Here is a 24082-nt window from a genome sequence, read left to right on the forward strand (position 1 = left end):
GGGGGGGGGGTCCCGGTGCACCCGAATGAGCCTTATATGTGTGTCCCCCCCCCCCAAAATCCCGCAGTAAGTTGGAGAAGGATCATTTGTACATGGCGTACGCCGGCATCATGGCCAAGGTGGGTGCCGGCCCCCCCCCCCCCCCGCCACCACCCCGTGACCCCCCCCCGCCCCGCACCCCCCCCGTTGTCCCCTTGTGCCCCCCCCCCCCCCCCAAAAAACCGCCCCGTGTCCCGCTGTGGGGCTGCGACCTCTCCCTTTTGCCGGAGGTTGGGGGGGGGGGGGGGGCGGTGTACAGGGATTTTGGGGACCCCCAGGATGGTACTTTGGGGGGGGGGGGCACAACTGGGGACACCCCCCCCCCAAAGGATCGTGTGCGTGTCCCCCCCCCCCCCCCCCCAAAACCCCCCCAAAACCCCCCCAAGTCCCGGCGTGGGGCTGGGATTTGCCCCTTCTTGAAGGTGGGGGGGGGGGGGGGGGCGGATTTCAGGGCTTGGGGGGGGGGGGTACAGGGATTGTGGGGACCCCCGGGATGGTACTGGGGGGGGGGCACAACTGGGGACACCCCCCTCCGGATTGTGTGTGTGTGTCCCCCCCCCAAGTCCCGGCGTGGGGCTGGGATTTGCCCCTTCTTGAAGAAGGGGGGGGGCAAATTTCAGGGGTTGGGGGGGGGGGCCTCGATGGATTTTGGGGACCCCCGAGATGGTATTGGATATTGGGGGGGGGGGGCACAATTGGGGACACCCCCCCAGGAATCGTGTGAGTGTGTGTGTCCCCCCCCCAACCCCCCCAAGTCCCGGCGTGGGGCTGGGATTTGCCCCTTCTTGAAGGGGGGGGGGGGGGCGGATTTCATGGGTTTTGGGGGGGGGGGGGGGGGGTGTCCTTAGGGATTTTGGGGACCCCCATGATGGTGGGGGGGGGAGGGGGGGACACCCCCCCAACCTGGGACACAATCCCCCCCCCAAGAGCTGCCACACGGAGGAAGGCGACGAGGAGGAGGAGAAGAAGGAGGAGGAGAAGGAGGAGGAAGAAGCCGAGGATTCCTTCGAGGTGGGCGCAGCGGGGGGGGGGGGGGGGGGGGGGGGGGGGGGGGCACCTTCACCGACACCCCCCCCCCAAAAAAAAACCACCCCCCCCCCCCCAAATTTTGGCAGGAGAAGGAGATGGAGAAGCAGAAGCTGCTCTACCAACAGGCCCGGCTGCACACGCGGGGGGCGGCCGAGATGGTGCTATGATCAGCGCCTGCAAGGGTGAGGGGGGGGGACACAGGGGACAACCCCCCCACCCCCCACCCCCCCCACCACTCCCGGTGTGTGTGGGGGGGGGTTGTGTGTTGGGGGGGGAGGGGGGTTCCCCTCCCTCCCGGAGCGCGTGAGGGTGACGGCGAGGGCCGGCGTTGGCAGGGGAGCGGGGCGCCATGGTGTCCTCCACCCTCAAGTTGGGCATCTCCATCCTCAACGGGGGCAACGCCCAGGTGCAGCAGGTAGGAGGGGGCGGCCCCCCAGGTGGCCCCCTGTCCCCCTCGCCGGGTGTCCCCGTGTCCCCACGTCCCCATGTCTGCGTGTCCCCATGTCCCCACATCTCCGTGTCCCCAGGTCTGCGTGTCCCCATGTCTGGGTGTCCCCATGTCCTCATGGTGTCCCCACGTCCCCACGTCCCCATGTCCCCAGGTCTGGGTGTCCCCATGTCCTCATGGTGTCCCCATGTCCCCACATCTCCGTGTCCCCAGGTCTGCGTGTCCCCATGTCTTGTGTGTCCCCATGTCCCCATGTCCTCATGGTGTCCCCACGTCCCCATGGTGTCCCCACGTCCCCACGTCCCCATGTCCCCAGGTCTGGGTGTCCCCAGGTCTGGGTGTCCCCATGTCTGTGTGTCCCCATGTCCTCATGGTGTCCCCACGTCCCCATGTCCCCAGGTCTGGGTGTCCCCATGTCTGGGTGTCCCCATGTCCTCATGGTGTCCCCATGTCCCCACATCCCCATGTCCCCATGTCTGGGTGTCCCCATGTCCCCATGTCCCCGTGGTGTCCCCATGTCCCCACGTCCCCATGTCCCCACGTCCCCATGTCCCCAGGTCTGCGTGTCCCCGTGTCTGGGTGTCCCCATGTCCTCATGGTGTCCCCATGTCCCCACATCTCCATGTCCCCATGTCTGAGTGTCCCCATGTCCTCATGGTGTCCCCATGTCCCCACATCTCCGTGTCCCCAGGTCTGCGTGTCCCCATGTCTTGTGTGTCCCCATGTCCCCATGTCCTCATGGTGTCCCCATGTCCCCACGTCCCCATGTCTGTGTGTCCCCATGTCTAGGTGTCCCCACGTCCTCATGGTGTCCCCATGTCCCCACATCCCATGTCCCCATGTCCGCGTGTCCCCATGTCCGCGTGTCCCCATGTCTTCATGGTGTCCCCATGTCCCCACGTCCCCATGTCCCCAGGTCTGTGTGTCCCCATGTCTGGGTGTCCCCATGTCCTCATGGTGTCCCCATGTCCCCACGTCCCCATGTCCCCAGGTCTGGGTGTCCCCATGTCTGGGTGTCCCCATGTCCTCATGGTGTCCCCATGTCCCCACGTCCCCATGTCCCCAGGTCTGGGTGTCCCCATGTCTGGGTGTCCCCATGTCCTCATGGTGTCCCCATGTCCCCACGTCCCCATGTCCCCATGTCTGGGTGTCCCCATGTCTGGGTGTCCCCATGTCCTCATGGTGTCCCCATGTCCCCACATCTCCGTGTCCCCAGGTCTGGGTGTCCCCATGTCTGGGTGTCCCCATGTCCTCATGTTCTCATGGTGTCCCCACGTCCTCATGGTGTCCCCATGTCCCCACGTCCCCATGTCCCCATATCTATGTGTCCCCATGTCCTCCTGGTGTCCCCATGTCCCCATGTCTGTGTGTCCCCATGTCCCCATGGTGTGCCCATGTCCCCACATCCCCATGTCCCCATGTCTGTGTGTCCCCACATCCCCATGGTGTCCCCACATCCCCATGTCCCCATGTCCCCATGTCCCAATGTCCCCACGTCCCTGCGTCCCTGTGTCCCCACATCCCCACGTCCCCATGTCCCCGTGTCCCAATGTCCCCATGTCCCCACATCCCCGCGTCCTTGTGTCCCCGTGTCCCCACATCCCCTTGTCCCCACGTCCCCACGCCCGTGTCCCCGTGTCCCCACGCCCACATCCCCGCGTCCCCGTGTCCCCATGTCCCCACGCCCACATCCCCGTGTCCCCGTGTCCCCGTGTCCCCGTGTCCCCACGCCCACATCCCCGCGTCCCCGTGTCCCCGTGTCCCCACGCCCACGTCCCCGCGTCCCCGTGTCCCCGTGTCCCCGCAGAAGATGCTGGATTACCTGAAGGAGAAGCGGGAGGTCGGGTTCTTCCAGAGCGTCCAGGCCCTCATGCAGACCTGCAGGTGACACCCCGGGGACCCCCGCGGGAACTGGGGACCCCCGCTGGCTTCGGGGTCCCCCCGCGGGAATCGGGGACCCCCCGTGGGAATTGGGGAACCCCATGGGCTTTGGGGTCCCCCCGTGGGAATCGGGGACCCCCCGTGGGAATCGGGGAACCCCATGGGCTTCGGGGTCCCCCCGTGGGAATCGGGGACCCCCCGTGGGAATTGGGGACCCCCGTGGGAATCGGGGACCCTGTGAGCTTTGGGGTCCTCCCATGGGAATCGGGGACCCCCCGTGGGAATCGGGGACCCCATGGGCTTCGGGGTCCCCCCATGGGAATCAGGGACCCCCATGGGAATCGGGGAACCCCGTGGGAATCGGGGACCCCATGGGCTTCGGGGTCCCCCCGTGGGAATCAGGGACCCCCCGTGGGAATCGGGAACCCCCGTGAGCTTTGGGGTCCTCCCATGGGAATTGGGGACCCCCCGTGGGAGCGAGGGACCCCCCGTGGGAATCAGGGACCCCCGTGGGAATCGGGGACCCCATGGGAATCGGGGACCCCCTGTGGGAATCGGGGACCCCATGGGCTTCGGGGTCCCCCCATGGGAATCGGGAACCCCCGTGGGAATCGGGGAACCCCGTGGGAATCGGGGACCCCTGTGAGTTCTGGGGTCCCCCCGCGGGAATCGGGGAACCCCCGTGGGAATCGGGGACCCCATGGGCTTCGGGGTCCCCCCGTGGGAATCAGGGACCCCCGTGGGAATTGGGGACCCCCGTGGGAATCAGGGACCCCCCGTGGGAATCGGGAACCCCCGTGGGAATCAGGGAACCCCGTGGGAATCGGGGACCCCCCGTGGGAATTGGGGACCCCCGTGGGAATCAGGGACCCCCCGTGGGAATCGGGAACCCCCGTGGGAATGGGGACCCCCTGTGGGAATCGGGGACCCCCGTGGGAATCGGGGAACCCCATGGGCTTCGGGGTCCCCCCATGGGAATGAGGGACCCCCGTGGGAATCAGGAACCCCCGTGAGTTCTGGGGTCCCCCTGTGGGAATCGGGGACCCCCCGTGGGAATCGGGAACCCCTGTGAGTTCTGGGGTCCCCCTGTGGGAATCGGGGACCCCCCGTGGGAATCGGGAACCCCTGTGAGTTCTGGGGTCCCCCCTGTGGGAATTGGGGACCCCCCGTGGGAATCGGGGAACCCCATGGGCTTCGGGGTCCCCCCGTGGGAATTGGGGACCCCCGTGGGAATCGGGGACCCTGTGAGCTTTGGGGTCCTCCCATGGGAATCGGGGACCCCCCGTGGGAATCGGGGAACCCCGTGGGAATCGGGGACCCCTGTGAGTTCTGGGGTCCCCCCGCGGGAATCGGGGAACCCCATGGGCTTCAGGGTCCCCCCGTGGGAATCAGGGACCCCCGTGGGAATCGGGGACCCCGTGAGCTTTGGGGTCCTCCCATGGGAATTGGGGACCCCCTGTGGGAGCGAGGGACCCCCCATGGGAATCAGGGACCCCCGTGGGAATCGGGAACCCCTGTGAGTTCTGGGGTCCCCCCCGTGGGAATCGGGGACCCCCCGTGGGAATTGGGGACCCCCGTGGGAATCGGGGTCCCCCCGTGGGAACTGGGGACCCCTGTGTGTATTGGGGCCCCCCCGTGGGAATGAGCCCCCCCCCCCCTCCCTCCCCAGACATGCCCCCCCCCGGGTTGCCCCAGGGGCTCAGGACTTGGGGGGGGGGGGTGGTGGTGTGTGTGTCCCCCCCCAAAAGCTTCAGAGCCCCATGACGGGGGGGTGGGGACCGGGTCCAGCCCGGGGGGGGCCGGCAGGGTTTTGGGGGTGTCGTCCCCCCCCCCAATGTGCGTGTCCCCCCCCCCGCAGCGTGCTGGACCTGAACGCCTTCGAGCGGCAGAACAAGGCGGAGGGACTGGGGATGGTGACGGAGGAGGGGACCAGTGAGTGGGGGGGGGGCCCTGCCCCCCCCCGGGACACCCCCCCCCCCCCCCACCCCCACCCGGGGACACACACACACACCCCCCACCCCCCCCGCCCCCGTCCCCTCTGGTGCTGGGGGGGGGGTGGGAGAGGGGGGGGGCTGCCGCCCGGGGTTGGGGGGGGGGGGGGGGGGTCCCCGTCCCACTGCGCTGCCCCCCCCCCCTCCGAGCCCCCGCTATTAATTGTGGCTCTGAGCCCCTAATGACCCCCCCCTGAAATCCCTAATGACCCCCCCCAAAATCTCTAATGACCCCCCCCAGCCCTAATGACCCCCCCCAAATCCCTAATGACCCCCTGAAATCCCTAATGACCCCCCCAGCCCTAATGACCCCCCCCAAACCCCTAATGACCCCCCCATCCCTAATGCCCCCCCAGCCCCTAATGCCCCCCCCAGCCCCTAATGACCCCCCATCCCTAATGACCCCCCCAGCCCCTAATGACCCCCCCATCCCTAATGCCCCCCCCATCCCTAATGACCCCCCCAGCCCCTAATGACCCCCCCCATCCCTAATGACCCCCCCAGCCCCTAATGACCCCCCCGAACCCCTAATGCCCCCCCATCCCTAATGCCCCCCCCAGCCCCTAATGACCCCACAACCCCTAATGCCCCCCCAGCCCCTAATGCCCCCCCCATCCCTAATGACCCCCCAACCCTAATGACCCCCCAGCCCCTAATGCCCCCCCATCCCTAATGACCCCCCAACCCTAATGACCCCCCCCATCCCTAATGACCCCCCAGCCCCTAATGCCCCCCCATCCCTAATGACCCCCCAACCCCTAATGACCCCCCAGCCCCTAATGCCCCCCCCATCCCTAATGACCCCCCCAGCCCCTAATGCCCCCCCCATCCCTAATGACCCCCCAACCCCTAATGACCCCCCAGCCCCTAATGCCCCCCCATCCCTAATGACCCCCCAACCCTAATGACCCCCCCCATCCCTAATGACCCCCCAGCCCCTAATGCCCCCCCATCCCTAATGCCCCCCCAGCCCCTAATGCCCCCCCGCCCCCCCGCTCACTCCTCTCTCCCTTCTCTCCCGTCCCGGCTCCTGCTGCCAGTCATCAGCCGTGAGAACGGTAAATACCCGCCGGGGGGGCGTATAGGATCCATAGGGCTGGGGGGGGGGGTCGTATAGAACCTATAGGGCTTTGGGGGCGGGGGGGGGTGTCATACAGGGGTTATAGGGCTGGGGCTATAGGGGCTTGGGGGGGGGGCGTGGTAGGGGCTACGGGGCTGGGCGGTTTTCTTGTAGGCTCTATAGGGTGCGTCTATAGGGTCTATAGGGCTGGGGGTGTCACTGCAGGGTCTATAGGGTGCGTCTATAGGGTCTATAGGGCTGGGGGTGTCACCGCAGGGTCTATAGGGCGCGTCTATAGGGTCTATAGGGCTGGGGGTGTCACCGCAGGGTCTATAGGGTGCGTCTATAGGGTCTATAGGGCTGGGGGTGTCACCGCAGGGTCTATAGGGTGCGTCTATAGGGTCTATAGGGCTGGGGCTGTCACCGCAGGGTCTATAGGGTGCGTCTATAGGGTCTATAGGGCTGGGGCTGTCACCGCAGGGTCTATAGGGTGTGTCTATAGGGCTGGGGCTGTCACTGTAGGGTCTATAGGGTGTCACTGCAGGGTCTATAGGGCACATCTGTAGGGTCTCTAGGGCTGGGGGTGTCGTTGTAGGGCCTATAGGGTGTGACTATAAGGCCTGTAGGTCTCAGGGGTGTCAGCACAGGGTCTATAGGGTGTCACCGCAGGGTCTATAGGGTGCTTCTATAGGGTCTATAGGTCTCGGGGGTGTCACCGTAGGGTCTATAGGGTCTATAGGGTGTCACTATAGGGTGCGTCTATAGGGTCTATAGGTCTCGGGGGTGTCACCGTAGGGTCTATAGGGCCTATAGGATCTATAGGGTGCGTCTATAGGGTCTATAGGTCTCGGGGGTGTCACCGTAGGGTCTATAGGGTCTATAGGGTGTCACTATAGGGTGCATCTATAGGGTCTATAGGTCTCGGGGGTGTCACCGTAGGGTCTATAGGGTCTATAGGGTGTCACTATAGGGTGCGTCTATAGCGTCTATAGGTCTCGGGGGTGTCACCATAGGGTCTATAGGGTCTATAGGGTGCGTCTATAGGGTCTATAGCATCTATAGGTCTCGGGGGTGTCACTGCAGGTCTATAGGGCCTATAGGGCCTATAGGGTCTATAGGGCGCGTCTATAGGGTCTATAGCATCTATAGGTCTCGAGGGTGTCACCGCAGGTCTATAGGGTCTATAGGGTCTATAGGGTCTATAGGGTGCGTCTATAGGGTCTATAGGGTGGGTCTATAGGGTCTATAGGGTCTATAGGTCTCGGGGCTGGGGGTGCTGTCGGGGGGTGGCCCCGGCGTGTCGTCCCCCCCCCACCCCCCCGTGCCCTGTCCCCCGCCGTGTCCCCGCGTCCCCCGGCTGCCCCCCCCCGACGGCGTCCCCCCAGCATGCCCCCCCCCGCTGGCTGTCCCCTCCCCCAGCTAACGCCCTGCCACCCCCCGTGTCCCCCTGCCACCATGGGGTGTCCCCATGCTGCCCCCCACTGTCCCCGTGCCACCCCAAGGTGTCCCTGTGCCATCCTGGGGTGTCCCCGTGCCACCCCTAGGGTCCCCAAGCCACCCTGGCGTGTCCCCATGCCCCCCTCTGGTGTCCCTGTGCCACCCTGGCGTGTCCCCATGCCACCCCCAGTGTCCCCGTGCCACCACGGGGTGTCCCCGAGCCCCCCTGGGGTGTCCCCGTGCCCCCCTGGCATGTCCCCGTGCCACCTCAAGGTGTCCCTGTGCCACCCCAGGGTGTCCCCATGCCACCCCTAGTGTCCCTGTGCCACCACGGGGTGTCCCCGTGCCCCCCTGGCATGTCCCCGTGCCACCCCGGGGTGTCCCCATGCCACCCCCAGTGTCCCCATGCCACCACGGGGTGTCCCCATGCCCCCCTGGCATGTCCCCATGCCACCCCTAGTGTCCCTGTGCCACCCCGGGGTGTCCCCAAGCCCCCCTGTGGTGTCCCCGTGCCCCCCTGGCATGTCCCCGTGCCATCTCAAGGTGTCCCTGTGCCACCCCGGGGTGTCCCCATGCCACCCCCAGTGTCCCTGTGCCACCACGGGGTGTCCCCATGCCCCCCTGGCATGTCCCCGTGCCACCCCGGGGTGTCCCTGTGCCACCCCGGGGTGTCCCCATGCCACCCCCAGTGTCCCTGTGCCACCACGGGGTGTCCCCGTGCCCCCCTGGCATGTCCCCGTGCCACCCCGGGGTGTCCCCATGCCACCACGGGGTGTCCCCATGCCCCCCTGGCATGTCCCCATGCCACCCCTAGTGTCCCTGTGCCACCCCGGGGTGTCCCCAAGCCCCCCTGGCATGTCCCCAAGCCCCCCTGTGGTGTCCCCGTGCCCCCCTGGCATGTCCCTGTGCCGCCCCAGGGTGTCCCCAACGCCACCCCGGGGTGTCACCTTCTGTCCGTGTCGTGTCCCCGTGTCCCCCCCCGCCCCGGCGTGGCCTGGCCTCGGCCAGCCGTGACGCCGCCTCCCCCCCCCCGGCCCCGCCGTTGTCCCCGTGGTGTCCCCGTCCCCAGGGGAGAAGGTGATGTCGGACGACGAGTTCACGCAGGATCTGTTCCGGCTGCTCCAGCTGCTGTGCGAGGGGCACAACAACGGTGAGGGGACACAGCTATGGGGCAGCGCTATGGGGCGCGGGGGGCCCTGGGGCGGGGAAGGGTCTTTGGGGGACCCGTGGGGCAGGAGAAGGAGCCGTGGAGGACCGTGGGGCAGAAGGAGCCATGGAGCAGGAGAGGCCGCGGGGCGGGCGTGGGGGCTATGGGGCAGCCGTGGGGCGGCGGTAGGGTGGCCGTGGGGCTGGTGTCACCCCATTTTCCACCCCCCCCCCCCCCCCCCGCCCCACAGATTTCCAGAACTACCTGCGCACCCAGACGGGGAACACCACCACCATCAACATCATCATCTGCACCGTGGACTACCTGCTGCGCCTGCAGGTAGCCAGCCCCACGGCGCCCCACGGCGCCCCACGCCGTGCTCTCCAGCCTGGACCCCGGCCCCCTGACCCCGTCCCTGACACCGACCCCCCCCCCCCACCCCGGCCCCCCCACGGCTCTGCCTCAGCCCCAACCCACCATCCCTGACCCACGTCCCATCCTGGGTCCCCAACCGTCCCCGTGTCCCCACGTCCTCGTGCTGCTGGTGGTCCCCGTGTCCCCGTCCCCGTGTGCTTCTGGTGGTCCCCACGTCCCCGTCCCCGTGTCCTCGTGCTGATGGTGGTCCCCGTGTCCCCATCCCCGTGTGCTCATGCTCATGGTGGTGCCCATGTCCCCGTCCCCGTGTCCCCATCCCCATGTGCTTCTGGTGGTCCCCATCCCCATGTCCTCGTGCCGCTGGTGGCCCCCATGTCCCCATGCTGTTGATGGTCCCCATCCCCGTGTCCTCATGCTGCTGGTGGTCCCCATGTCCCTGTCCCCGTGTGCTTCTGGTGGTCCCCACGTCCCCGTCCCCATGTCCCCATGCTGTTGATGGTCCCTGTCCCCATGTCCTCATGCTGATGGTGGTCCCCGTGTCCCCATCCCCATGTGCTTCTGGTGGTCCCCACATCCCCGTCCCCGTGTCCTCATGCCGATGGTGGTCCCCGTGTCCCCATCCCCGTGTGCTCATGCTCATGGTGGTGCCCATGTCCCCGTCCCCGTGTCCCCATCCCCATGTGCTTCTGGTGGTCCCCATCCCCATGTCCTCGTGCCGCTGGTGGCCCCCACGTCCCCATGCTGTTGATGGTCCCCATCCCCGTGTCCTCATGCTGCTGGTGGTCCCCATGTCCCCGTCCCCATGTGCTTCTGGTGGTCCCCGTGTCCCCCTGTCCTCATGCTGATGGTGGTCCCTGTGTCCCTGTCCCCATGTGCTTCTGGTGGTCCCCACGTCCCCGTCCCCATGTCCTCATGCTGATGGTGGTCCCCGTGTCCCCATCCCCCTGTGCTTCTGGTGGTCCCCACGTCCCCGTCCCCATGTCCTCATGCTGATGGTGGTCCCCGTGTCCCCATCCCCATGTGCTTCTGGTGGTCCCCATCCCCGTGTCCTCATGCTGATGGTGGTCCCTGTGTCCCCATCCCCCTGTGCTTCTGGTGGTCCCCACGTCCCCGTCCCCGTGTCCTCATGCTGATGGTGGTCCCCGTGTCCCTGTCCCCGTGTGCTTCTGGTGGTCCCCATCCCCGTGTCCTCATGCTGATGGTGGTCCCCGTGTCCCCATCCCCCTGTGCTTCTGGTGGTCTCCCCACGTCCCCATCCCCGTGTCCTCGTGCTGATGGTGGTCCCCGTGTCCCCATCCCCCTGTGCTTCTGGTGGTCTCCCCACGTCCCCATCCCCATGTCCTCGTGCTGCCGGTGGTCCCCGTGTCCCTGTCCCCGTGTGCTTCTGGTGGTCTCCCCCACGTCCCCGTCCCCGCGTCCTCGTGCTGCTGGTGGTCCCCGTCCCCCCGCCGGTGACGGTGCCCGTCCGGTGGCAGGAGTCCATCAGCGACTTCTACTGGTACTACTCGGGGAAGGACGTCATCGACGAGCAGGGGAAGCGCAACTTCTCCAAGGCCATGGCCGTGGCCAAGCAGGTCTTCAACAGCCTCACCGAGTACATCCAGGTCAGCCCCCGCGGCCCCCCGCGGCCCCTCGCCAGCACAGCCAGGGGGGACGGGCCCCGCAGCCCCCCCACGATGTCCTTGGGGACCTGGAGGGGCATCGGGACCCTTGGACACTGGGGTCCTCGGGGACTCCTGGGGACATTGGGACCCTCAGGGGCCCCCAGGGTCATCAGGGTTCCCTTGGGGACCTCTGGGGACATCGGGATCCCAATGGACCCCAGGAGGTCCCTGGGGACCCTGGGTCCAAGGGGACTTGGGACATCTTGGACACCAGGGTCCCTTGGGGACCTCCTGGGGACATTGGGACCCTCAGGGGACCCCCAGGGTCTCAGGCTGATGACCCTGGGGGTCCCCTGAGGGTCCCAATGTCCCCAGGAGGTCCCCAAGGACCCTGGTGTCCAAGATGTCCCAATGTCCCCAGGAGGTCCCCAGGGACCCCTGTGTCCAAGGGATCCCGATGTCCCCAGGAGGTCCCCAAGGACCCTGATGACCCTGGGGGTCCCCTGAGGGTCCCAATGTCCCCAGGAGGTCCCCGAGGACCCCAGTGTCCAAGGGGTCCCGATGTCCCTGGAAGGTCCCCAAGGACCCTGATGACCCTGGGGGTCCCCTGAGGGTCCCAATGTCCCCAGGAGGTCCCTGAGGACCCTGGTGTCCAAGGTGTCCTGGTGTTCTGAGAGGTCCCCAAGGACGCTGATGACCCCGGGGGTCCCCTGAGGGTCCCAATGTCCCCAGGAGGTCCCCAAGGACCCTAATGACCCTGGGGGTCCCAATGTCCCCGGGAGGTCCCTGAGGACCCTGGTGTCCAAAGTGTCCTGATGTTCCTGGGAGGTCCCCAAGGACCCTGATGACCCTGGGGGTCCCCTGAGGGTCCCAATGTCCCCAGGAGGTCCCCGAGGACCCCAGTGTCCAAGGGGTCCCGATGTCCCTGGGAGGTCCCCAAGGACCCTGATGACCCTGGGGGTCCCCTGAGGGTCCCAATGTCCCCAGGAGGTCCCCAAGGACCCTGATGACCGTGAGGGTCCCAATGTCCCCGGGAGGTCCCCGAGGACCCTGGTGTCCAAGGTGTCCTGATGTTCCTAGGAGGTCCCCAAGGACCCTGATGACCCTGGGGGTCCCAATGTCCCCAGGAGGTCCCCGAGGACCCTGGTGTCCAAGGGATCCCGATGTCCCCAGGAGGTCCCCAAGGACCCTGATGACCCTGGGGGTCCCAATGTCCCCAGGAGGTCCCCAAGGACCCTGGTGTCCAAGGGATCCCAATGTCCCCAGGAGGTCCCCAAGGACCCTGATGACCCTGGGGGTCCCCCGAGGGGGTCCCCCGAGGTTCCCAATGTCCCCAGGAGGTCCCCAAGGACCCCGGTGTCCAAGGGGTCCCGATGTCCCTGGGTGGGGGGGGGTCCCTGGCCGTCCCAAGGTCCCCGAAGCCCCTGGAGTCCCCAAGAGCCCCCTCGTCCCCGGGGCACCCAGCGTCCCCGGTGGTGCCAGGACTCCCCAGGGGTCCCGCTCTCCCCAAGGGTCCCCGGAGGGGGGTGGGTGGTCTCCGGGGGTCCCGTGGCCCACGGCGCCTGTGTCCCCCCCCACCCCCGGCAGGGTCCCTGCACGGGCAACCAGCAGAGCCTGGCCCACAGCCGCCTCTGGGACGCCGTCGTGGGCTTCCTCCACGTCTTCGCCCACATGATGAAGAAACTGGCCCAGGTGGGCGCTGGGGGGGGGGGTTGGGGGGGGGCACTGGGAGCACTGGGAGCACTGGGAAACACCCCCCCCCACGCCCCCCCCACCTTTACTAACCCGCTGCCCCCCTCCCTGCTGTCCCCAAGGGTGGGAGGGTTGGGGGACAAACCCAGCGGCATCGGCAGCCCCGTGTCCCATCCCCCCCCCCCCACGGGACACCCTAAGGACCCCCCCACCCCCCCACACCCACCCCCCACCCCGAAATGATGGCGGGGGGGCGGGGTGGGGGGGGGAGGGGAGGGGAACGGGACGCGACGCCCCGGTGACACCCCCGAGAGTCGGCTCTGACGGACCTTTCCCACCCCCACCCCCCCCCACCACCCCCCCCCTACCACCCCTTAACCCCCCCCCCACCCCCTACCCCGTGTCCCCCCCCCCCCCCCCAACTGCCACCAGATGGGCCAAACGCCGGGACCCCGGATGGGCGTAAGCACCCCCCTGCCATGTCCCACCCCCCCTTTCCACCGCTGCATGGCCTCGCTAACCATCCCCCCCCCCCTCGCCAAGCATGGCAACCCCCCCCCCACCCCCCCCCACCCCCCAAGCTTGGGTTGCGTGCGCGTTTTTGGGGGGTGGGGGGTGGGGTGGGGGGGCCACCACCCACCCCGTGTCTTCTCGTGGCGCGAGAGCGGTGCCGGAGCGGGTCGTGCCCCCAGGTAAAGGGGGGGGGGGGGGTTGTTGGGGGGCGGGGGGTGACGGCGTTGTTGGGGGGGGGAAGGGGGGGGGGGGGTCACCTCGGGCTCACGGGGGCTGTGTCGTCCCCCCCCCAGGACTCCAGCCAGATCGGGCTGCTGAAGGAGCTGCTGGACCTGCAGAAGGACATGGTGGTGATGCTGCTCTCCCTGCTGGAAGGTGACGTCCCCTCCTCTCTGTGTCTCTGTGTGTCCCCCCCCACCGTGTCCCACCCCCCCCCCACCACCCAACCCCGACTCACGGGTGTCCCAACGTCCCCCTGCCACCAGGGTGTTCCCCACCACCCGTGGTGGCCCCACGCCGCTTGAGGTGTCCCTTGACCACCCAAGGGGTCCCCCGTCCCTCAGGGCGTCCCCTTGCTCTCCAGGGTGTTCCCCACCACCCGTGGTGGCCCCACGCTGCTTGAGGTGTCCCTTGACCACCCGGGGTGTCCGCCGTCCCTCAGGGTGTCCCCTTGCTCTCCAGGGTGTTCCCCACCACCTGTGGTGGCCCCACGCCGCTTGAGGTGCCCCTTGACCATCCGAGGTGTCCCTTGACCACCCAAGGGGTCCCCTGTCCCTCAGGGCGTCCCCTTGCTCTCCAAGGTGTTCCCCACCACCCGTGGTGGCCCCACGCCACTTGAGGTGTCCCTTGACCACCCAAGGGGTCCCCCGTCCCTCAGGGCGTCCCCTTGCTCTCCAGGGTGTTCCCCACCACCCGTGGTGGCCCCATGCCGCTTGAGGTGCCCCTTGACCATCCAAGGTGTCCCCTCACTCTCCAGGGTGCCCCTTGACCACCCGGGGTGTCCGCCGTCCCTCGGGGCGTCCCCTTGCTCTCCAGGGTGTTCCCCACCACCCGTGGTGGCCCCACACCACTTGAGGTGCCCCTTGACCATCCAAGGTGTCCCCTCACTCTCCAGGGTGTCCCTTGACCACCCGGGGTGTCCGCCGTCCCTCAGGGCGTCCCCTTGATCTCCAAGGTGTTCCCCACCACCCGTGGTGGCCCCACGCCACTTCAGGTGTCCCTTGACCACCCAAGGGGTCCCCCGTCCCTCAGGGCATCCCCTTGCTCTCCAAGGTGTTCCCCACCACCCGTGGTGGCCCCATGCCGCTTGAGGTGCCCCTTGACCATCCAAGGTGTCCCCTCACTCTCCAGGGTGCCCCTTGACCACCCGGGGTGTCCGCCGTCCCTCGGGGCGTCCCCTTGCTCTCCAGGGTGTTCCCCACCACCCGTGGTGGCCCCACACCACTTGAGGTGCCCCTTGACCATCCAAGGTGTCCCCTCACTCTCCAGGGTGTCCCTTGACCACCCGGGGTGTCCGCCGTCCCTCAGGGCGTCCCCTTGATCTCCAAGGTGTTCCCCACCACCCGTGGTGGCCCCACGCCACTTCAGGTGTCCCTTGACCACCCAAGGGGTCCCCCGTCCCTCAGGGCATCCCCTTGCTCTCCAAGGTGTTCCCCACCACCCGTGGTGGCTCCACGCCGCTTGAGGTGCCCCTTGACCATCCGAGGTGTCCCTTGACCACCCAAGGGGTCCCCTGTCCCTCAGGGCGTCCCCTTGATCTCCAGGGTGTTCCCCACCACCCGTGGTGGCCCCACGCTGCTTGAGGTGTCCCTTGACCACCCGGGGTGTCCGCCGTCCCTCAGGGCGTCCCCTTGCTCTCCAGGGTGTTCCCCACCACCCGTGGTGGCCCCACGCCGCTTGAGGTGTCCCTTGACCATCCAAGGTGTCCCTTGACCATCCAAGGTGTCCCCCGTCCCTCGGGGCGTCCCCTTGCTCTCCAGGGTGTTCCCCACCACCCGTGGTGGCCCCATGCCACTTGAGGTGTCCCTTGACCACCCAAGGTGTCCCCCGTCCCTCAGGGCGTCCCCTTGCTCTCCAAGGTGTTCCCCACCACCCGTGGTGGCTCCACGCCGCTTGAGGTGCCCCTTGACCATCCAAGGTGTCCCTTGACCACCCAAGGGGTCCCCCGTCCCTCGGGGCGTCCCCTTGCTCTCCAGGGTGTTCCCCACCACCCGTGGTGGCCCCACGCCGCTTGAGGTGTCCCTTGACCACCCGGGGTGTCCACCGTCCCTCAGGGCGTCCCCTTGCTCTCCAGGGTGTTCCCCACCACCCGTGGTGGCCCCACGCCGCTTGAGGTTCCCCTTGACCATCCAAGGTGTCCCTTGACCATCCAAGGTGTCCCCCGTCCCTCGGGGCGTCCCCTTGCTCTCCAAGGTGTTCCCCACCACCCGTGGTGGCTCCACGCTGCTTGAGGTGTCCCTTGACCATCCAAGGTGTCCCTTGACCACCCAAGGTGTCCCCCGTCCCTTGGGGCGTCCCCTTGCTCTCCAGGGTGTTCCCCACCACCCGTGGTGGCCCCACGCCGCTTGAGGTGTCCCTTGACCACCCAAGGTGTCCCCCGTCCCTCAGGGTGTCCCCTTGCTCTCCAGGGTGTTCCCCACCACCCGTGGTGGCCCCACGCCGCTTGAGGTGGCCCTTGACCATCCAAGGTGTCCCCTCACTCTCCAGGGTGTCCCTTGACCACCCAAGGTGTCCCCCGTCCCTCAGGGCGTCCCCTTGCTCTCCAGGGTGTTCCCCACCACCCGTGGTGGCCCCACGCCGCTTGAGGTGTCCCTTGACCACCCAAGGGGTCCCCTGTCCCTCAGGGCGTCCCCTTGCTCTCCAGGGTGTTCCCCACCACCCGTGGTGGCCCCACGCCGCTTGAGGTGCCCCTTGACCATCCAAGGTGTCCCCCGTCCCTCAGGGCGTCCCCTTGCTCTCCAGGGTGTTCCCCACCACCCGTGGTGGCCCCACGCCGCTTGAGGTGGCCCTTGACCATCCAAGGTGTCCCCTCACTCTCCAGGGTGTCCCTTGACCACCCGGGGTGTCCGCCGTCCCTCAGGGTGTCCCCTTGCTCTCCAGGGTGTTCCCCACCACCCGTGGTGGCCCCACGCCACTTGAGGTGTCCCTTGACCACCCAAGGTGTCCCCCGTCCCTCAGGGTGTCCCCTTGCTCTCCAAGGTGTTCCCCACCACCCGTGGTGGCCCCACGCCGCTTGAGGTGCCCCTTGACCATCCGAGGTGTCCCTTGACCACCCAAGGGGTCCCCTGTCCCTCAGGGCGTCCCCTTGATCTCCAGGGTGTTCCCCACCACCCGTGGTGGCCCCACGCTGCTTGAGGTGTCCCTTGACCACCCGGGGTGTCCGCCGTCCCTCAGGGTGTCCCCTTGCTCTCCAGGGTGTTCCCCACCACCCGTGGTGGCCCCACGCCGCTTGAGGTGTCCCTTGACCATCCAAGGTGTCCCTTGACCATCCAAGGTGTCCCCCGTCCCTCGGGGCGTCCCCTTGCTCTCCAGGGTGTTCCCCACCACCCGTGGTGGCCCCATGCCACTTGAGGTGTCCCTTGACCACCCAAGGTGTCCCCCGTCCCTCGGGGCGTCCCCTTGCTCTCCAGGGTGTTCCCCACCACCCGTGGTGGCCCCACGCCGCTTGAGGTGTCCCTTGACCACCCGGGGTGTCCACCGTCCCTCAGGGCGTCCCCTTGCTCTCCAAGGTGTTCCCCACCACCCGTGGTGGCTCCACGCCGCTTGAGGTGCCCCTTGACCATCCAAGGTGTCCCTTGACCACCCAAGGGGTCCCCCGTCCCTCGGGGCGTCCCCTTGCTCTCCAGGGTGTTCCCCACCACCCGTGGTGGCCCCACGCCGCTTGAGGTGTCCCTTGACCACCCGGGGTGTCCACCGTCCCTCAGGGCGTCCCCTTGCTCTCCAAGGTGTTCCCCACCACCCGTGGTGGCCCCACGCCGCTTGAGGTTCCCCTTGACCATCCAAGGTGTCCCTTGACCATCCAAGGTGTCCCCCGTCCCTCGGGGCGTCCCCTTGCTCTCCAAGGTGTTCCCCACCACCCGTGGTGGCTCCACGCTGCTTGAGGTGTCCCTTGACCATCCAAGGTGTCTCTTGACCATCCAAGGTGTCCCCCGTCCCTCAGGGCGTCCCCTTGCTCTCCAGGGTGTTCCCCACCACCCGTGGTGGCCCCACGCCGCTTGAGGTGGCCCTTGACCATCCAAGGTGTCCCCTCACTCTCCAGGGTGTCCCTTGACCACCCGGGGTGTCCGCCGTCCCTCAGGGTGTCCCCTTGCTCTCCAGGGTGTTCCCCACCACCCGTGGTGGCCCCACGCCGCTTGAGGTGTCCCTTGACCACCCAAGGGGTCCCCTGTCCCTCAGGGCGTCCCCTTGCTCTCCAGGGTGTTCCCCACCACCCGTGGTGGCCCCACGCCGCTTGAGGTGTCCCTTGACCATCCAAGGTGTCCCTTGACCATCCAAGGTGTCCCCCGTCCCTCGGGGCGTCCCCTTGCTCTCCAGGGTGTTCCCCACCACCCGTGGTGGCCCCATGCCACTTGAGGTGTCCCTTGACCACCCAAGGTGTCCCCCGTCCCTCAGGGTGTCCCCTTGCTCTCCAGGGTGTTCCCCACCACCCGTGGTGGCCCCACGCCGCTTGAGGTGTCCGTGTCCACTTGGGGCATCCCTTGCCACCAGGGCTGTCCCCGTGCTCTCCCGGGTGTCCCCAGCCGCCCCACAGCACCCCCGGACCTGATGGAACCTCCTTCTCCTTCACAGGCAACGTGGTGAACGGGACCATTGCCCGGCAGATGGTGGACATGCTGGTGGAGTCCTCCAGCAACGTCACCATGATCCTCAAGTTCTTCGACATGTTCCTGAAGCTGCGGGACATCGTGTCCTCGGACGCCTTCCGCGACTACGTCTCGGACCCGCGAGGTCTCATCTCCAAGAAGGACTTCCAGAAGGCGATGGACAGCCAGAAGCAATACGAACCCGCCGAGATCCAGTTCCTCCTCTCCTGCTCCGAGGCGGACGAGAACGAGATGATCGACGTGGAAGCCTTCGCCGGCCGCTTCCAAGAACCCGCCCGCGACATCGGTTTCAACGTGGCCGTGCTCCTCACCAACCTCTCGGAGCACGTGCCCCACGACCAACGCCTCCGCACCTTCTTGGAGCAGGCGGCCAGCATCTTGGAGTACTTCCGCCCGTTCCTGGGGCGGATCGAGATCATGGGGGCGGCTCGGAGGATCGAGCGCCTCTACTTCGAGATCAGCGCCGCCAACAAGGCGCAGTGGGAGATGCCGCAGGTGAAGGAGTCCAAGCGCCAGTTCATCTTCGACGTGGTCAACGAAGGGGGCGAGGCCGAGAAGATGGAGCTCTTCGTCAACTTCTGCGAGGACACCATCTTCGAGATGCAGATCGCCTCGCGCCTCTCCGAGGAGGAACCCCCCCGCGAAGGAGAGGAGGACGAGGAGCAGGAGGAAGAAGAGGAAACCCCCGACCCCGCCGGCCCCCCGCCCCCCGCCGAACCCGCCTCAGCTTTCGGGGAGCTGCTGGCGGGGGCCGGGGGGTTGCGGCGTTTCTTGGGCTCCCCTCAAATGTGGCGGCGCCGGTTGCGGCGGTTGCGCCGGCGGCCCGCTCGGGAGCTGGCTTGGGCGGCGGGGGCGGCCGCCGGCCGGGCCGCGCTGGGGGCGGTTCTGGGGGGCTGGGGGGTGCTGGGGGCCGTGGGGCAACTGGCCTGGACCTCACTTTTCGGCGGGGGGCTAGTGGAAGGGGCGCAGCGGCTGGCCCTGGCCGAGCTCTTGGCCAGCATGCCCGACCCCACTCAGGACGCCGTGGGGGGTGGCGAGGCCGGGGGGGACGCGGGGGGTGAGGAAGGGGGTCCCGAAGACCCCGTCCCCCCGCCCGCCCCCCACTCGCCGCAGCCCCCCGAGGAGGAGGAGGAGGAGGAGGAGGAGGCGGCGAGGGGAGAGACGACGGCGGCGGCGGCGCCGGTGGCGGGTTTCGGGGTGCGGAAGGAGCCCGGGCACTATCGGCTGGCGGCCCCCGACGCTCCGGGGGGGCTGGGGGACATCGGGGAGCCCCCCGCCGCCGAGCCCCCCACCCCCGAGGGCACCCCCATCCTCCGCAGGAAGATTGGGGTAGGCGGGGAGGGTCCCTATGGATGCTGGGGGTCTCTGGGGGGGGGGGGGCAGGAGCCCAGGGGACCCCTATGGGGGGTAGGATGCTGGGGGGGGGGGTCCCTATGGGGGGGTAGAAGGATGGTAGGGGTCTCTATGGGGGGGGCAGGACCCCAGGGGACCCCTATGGGGGGTAGGATGCTGGGGGGGTCCCTATGGGGGGGCAGAAGGATGGTAGGGGTCTCTATGGGGGGGGCAGGACCCCAGGGGACCCCTATGGGGGGTAGGATGCTTGGGGGGGGGGGTCCCTATGGGGCGGGTAGAAGGATAGTAGGGGTCTCTATGGGGGGGGCAGGACCCCAGGGGACCCCTATGGGGGGTAGGATGCTGGGGGGGTCCCTATGGGGGGGCAGAAGGATGGTAGGGGTCTCTATGGGGGGGGCAGGACCCCAGGGGACCCCTATGGGGGGTAGGATGCTTGGGGGGGGGGGTGTCCCTATGGGGGGGCAGAAGGATGGTAGGGGTCTCTATGGGGGGGGCAGGACCCCAGGGGACCCCTATGGGGGGTGGGATGCTGGGGGGGGGTCCCTATGGGGGGGTAGAAGGATGGTAGGGGTCTCTATGGGGGGGCAGGACCCCCAGGGGACCCCTATGGGGGGTAGGATGCTTGGGGGGGGGGTGTCCCTATGGGGGGGCAGAAGGATGGTAGGGGTCTCTATGGGGGGGGCAGGACCCCAGGGGACCCCTATGGGGGGGTAGGATGCTGGGGGGGGGGTCCCTATGGGGGGGCAGAAGGATGGTAGGGGTCTCTATGGGGGGGGCAGGACCCCCAGGGGACCCCTATGGGGGGTGGGATGCTGGGGGGGGTTCCCTATGGGGGGGTAGAAGGATGGTAGGGGTCTCTATGGGGGGGGCAGGACCCCAGGGGACCCCTATGGGGGGTGGGATGCTGGGGGGGGGGTCCCTATGGGGGGGCAGAAGGATGGTAGGGGTCTCTAGGGGGGGGCAGGACCCCCAGGGGACCCCTATGGGGGGTAGGATGCTGGGGGGGGGTCCCTATGGGGGGGTAGAAGGATGCCTGGATTCCCTTGGGGGGGGGGGCGGGTAGAAGGCTGCTGGGGGTCTCTATGGGGAGGAAGGACCCCTATGGGGCAGCAAGACCCTGGCGGGGGGGGGGGGTCCCGGGGGGGGGCTCCCTATTTGGGGGGGGGGGGGGCAGGACTCTGGGCTCCCTCCCAGCAGTGGGGAGCAGAGTGGGGGGTCCCCAACCCCCTGCTCCCTATGGGCCCGGCCAGCCCGAGCGGGGCTTTGGGGGGGGGGGGGGGGGGATTGGGGGGGGGCAGTGTGTCTTCCCCACCCCCAACCCCCCCCCCCGGGCCTGATCCTGGCTCCCCCCACAGGAGGCCGGGGAGGAGGTGGGGGAGGAGGAGGAGGAGGCGCGGAAGGAAGAGGAGCCGGCGGGCGAGACGGAGAAAGCCGAGTGAGTGGGGGGGGGGGGGGGGGCACGGCCCCACGGGGGCTGTGGGGTGGGTTGAGGGTCCTGTTGGATCTGTGGGGTGGTTCCGTGGCCCCACCGGGGCTGTAGGCTTGGTCTGGGGCCCCCTTGGAGCTATGGGGCAGGTTCATGGTCCTATTGGAGCTATGGGGTAGATCCATGGCCCCATTGGGGCTGTAGGGTGGGTCCATGGCCCCGTTGGATCTATGGGGCAGGTTCATGGTCCTATTGGAGCTATGGGGTGGTTCCATGGCCCCATTGGGGCTGTAGGTGGGTCCCTGGCCCCGTTGGATCTATGGGGCAGGTTCATGGTCCTATTGGAGCTATGGGGTGGTTCCATGGCCCCATTGGGGCTGTAGGGTGGGTCCATGGCCCCGTTGGATCTATGGGGCAGGTCCATGGTCCCATTGGAGCTATGGGGGAGATCCATGGCCCCATTGGGGCTGTAGGGTGGGTCCATGGCCCCGTTGGATCTATGGGGCAGGTCCATGGTCCCATTGGAGCTATGGGGTGGTTCCATGGCCCCATTGGGGCTGTAGGTGGGTCCCTGGCCCTGTTGGTTCTATGGGGTGGTTCCATGGCCCCATTGGGGCTGTAGGTGGGTCCCTGGCCCCGTTGGATCTATGGGGCAGGTCCATGGTCCCATTGGGGCTGTAGGTGGGTCCCTGGCCCTGTTGGTTCTATGGGGTGGTTCCATGGCCCCATTGGGGCTGTAGGGTGGGTCCATGGTCTCATTGGATCTATGGGGTGGTTCCATGGCCCCATTGGGGCTGTAGGTGGGTCCCTGGCCCCGGTGGATCTATGGGGTGGTTCCATGGCCCCACTGGGGCTGTAGGTGGGTCCCTGGCCCCGGTGGATCTATGGGGTGATTCCATGGCCCCACTGGGGCTGTAGGTGGGTCCCTGGCCCCATTGGAGCCATGGGGTGGGTCCACAGCCCTACTTCCATGACCATGGGTCATGGTTCCATGGGGCTGTGGGGTGGTTCCATGGCCCTGTTGGGGCTGTGGGGCGGGTCCATGGCCCTGTTGGATCTATGGGGCGGGTCCATGGCCCCATTGGGGCTGTAGGTGGGTCCCTGGCCCCATTGGAGCCATGGGGTGGGTCCACAGCCCTACTTCCATGACCATGGGTCATGGTTCCATGGGGCTGTGGGGTGCTTCCATGGCCCTGTTGGGGCTGTGGGGCGGGACCATGGCCCTGTTGGATCTATGGGGCGGGTCCATGGCCCCATTGGGGCTGTAGGTGGGTCCCTGGCCCCATTGGAGCCATGGGGTGGGTCCACAGCCCTACTTCCATGACCATGGGTCATGGTTCCATGGGGCTGTGGGGTGGTTCCATGGCCCTGTTGGGGCTGTGGGGCGGGTCCATGGCCCTGTTGGATCTATGGGGCGGGTCCATGGCCCCACTGGGGCTGTAGGTGGGTCCCTGGCCCCGGTGGATCTATGGGGTGATTCCATGGCCCCACTGGGGCTGTAGGTGGGTCCCTGGCCCCATTGGAGCCATGGGGTGGGTCCACAGCCCTACTTCCATGACCATGGGTCATGGTTCCATGGGGCTGTGGGGTGCTTCCATGGCCGTGTTGGGGCTGTGGGGCGGGTCCATGGCCCTGTTGGATCTATGGGGCGGGTCCATGGCCCCATTGGGGCTGTAGGTGGGTCCCTGGCCCCGGTGGATCTATGGGGCGGGTCCATGGCCCCATTGGGGCTGTAGGTGGGTCCCTGGCCCCATTGGAGCCATGGGGTGGGTCCACGGCCCTACTTCCATGACCATGGGTCATGGTTCCATGGCCCTGTTGGGGCTGTGGGGCGGGTCCATGGCCCTGTTGGATCTATGGGGCGGGTCCATGGCCCCATTGGGGCTGTAGGTGGGTCCCTGGCCCCGTTGGCGCCATGGGGCAGGTCCACGGCCCTACTTCCATGACCCTTCCGTGGGCCATGGTTCCACGGGGCGGCCGTGGGGTGGGTCCGTGGTCCCGCTGGAGCCCCCCGCCCCTGACCCGGCCACCCCCCCCCCCCGCCCCGTCCCCAGCACGGAGAACGGGGAGAAGGCCGGGGCCGAGGGGGCCGAGGGGGGGCCGGAGCCCGTGGCCCCCCAGAAGAGGCGGAAATCGGTGCCCCGGGAGCGCAAGGAGCCGCCGGCCGAGGGAGCCTTCGAGTTCTGGGCCGAGCTGGAGGTCCAGAGGGTCAAATTCCTGGTACGGAATTTTGGGGCCGGGGTTGGGGGGGGGGGACCACACACGGACGACGGCTTTTTCGGTTGGGGGGGGGGGCAGGACCCCCATTCCCTGAGCACGGCGACCTTCATCCCCGCGGGCGAGCCGGCCACCAGCCCCCATCAATGGGGATGGACCCTGGGTGGGTGCTTGGGGGGGGGGGGGTGTGGTCCCGTCCCCGTCCCGTCCCGCCCCCCCCCCCCGCCTCGACCTGAGCGTTGTGTCCGTCTGTCCTTCCCCTCCCCCCCCCGACCCCCCCCCCCCGGCGCAGAACTACCTGTCCAGGAACTTCTACAACCTGCGGTTCCTGGCGCTCTTCCTCGCCTTCGCCATCAACTTCATCCTCCTCTTCTACAAGGTCTTTGGGGGGGGGGCCCTTGGGGGGGGGCTGGGGGACGGAGCACCCCGGGTCCCTATAGAGGGGGGTTTGGAATGGGGTGGGGGGGGGCCCCAGAACCCTGTCTCCCCATGGAGGGGGGGTTTGGGACAAGGTGGGGGCACCCCAGACCCCTGTGTCCCCATGGAGGGGGGTGTGGGACAAGGTGGGGGCACCCCAGGGGGCAACCCTTCCATGGAGGGGGGGTTTAGGGTGGGGTGGGGGGGCACCCCAGACCCCCTGGGTCCCTATAGAGGGGGGTTTAGGATGGGGTGGGGGGGGCACCCCAGACCCCCGGGGTCCCCATAGAGGGGGGTTTAGGATGGCGTGGGGGGGGCCCCAGACCCCTGTGTCCCCATGGAGGGGGGGGTTTAGGATGGGGGGGGGGGGGGGCACCCCAGACCCCCTGGGTCCCCATGGAGGGGGGGGTTTAGGATGGGGTGGGGGGGGCATCCCAGACCCCTGTGTCCCCATAGAGGGGGGTTTAGGGTGGGGTGGGGGGGGCACCCTAGACCCCCTGGGTCCCTATAGAGGGGGGTGTAGGATGGGGTGGGGCACTCTGGACTCCTGGTTTGGGGGGGGGGGGGGGGGTGTTTGGCACAGAGAGGGTCCCTTTGGGGGGCGGGGGGGGCAGGCTCCCAAGACGCCGG

At 68.1% G+C, this 24082-nt stretch overlaps 1 protein-coding gene across 1 annotated transcript in view; it reads left to right on the forward strand.

Annotated features, from left to right (window-relative positions):
- The window catches only part of LOC141736748 (ryanodine receptor 1-like), a gene marked incomplete at its 3' end in the record, with an annotated part of 68361 nt that overhangs the window by 37289 nt on the left and 6990 nt on the right, over window positions 1-24082 (forward strand). Inside the window, 17 exon segments of the mRNA XM_074571313.1 lie at window positions 68-119; window positions 967-1050; window positions 1155-1227; window positions 1230-1250; window positions 1404-1483; window positions 3324-3400; window positions 5256-5329; window positions 6429-6446; window positions 8955-9035; window positions 9283-9371; window positions 10883-11011; window positions 12599-12703; window positions 13510-13591; window positions 18005-19368; window positions 20748-20827; window positions 22873-23038; window positions 23328-23414. Coding sequence (XP_074427414.1) covers window positions 68-119; window positions 967-1050; window positions 1155-1227; window positions 1230-1250; window positions 1404-1483; window positions 3324-3400; window positions 5256-5329; window positions 6429-6446; window positions 8955-9035; window positions 9283-9371; window positions 10883-11011; window positions 12599-12703; window positions 13510-13591; window positions 18005-19368; window positions 20748-20827; window positions 22873-23038; window positions 23328-23414 — 2662 coding nt within the window.

This window comes from Larus michahellis, unplaced genomic scaffold (genome assembly GCF_964199755.1).
Source record: "Larus michahellis unplaced genomic scaffold, bLarMic1.1 SCAFFOLD_362, whole genome shotgun sequence".
Taxonomy (NCBI): Eukaryota; Metazoa; Chordata; class Aves; order Charadriiformes; family Laridae; genus Larus; species Larus michahellis.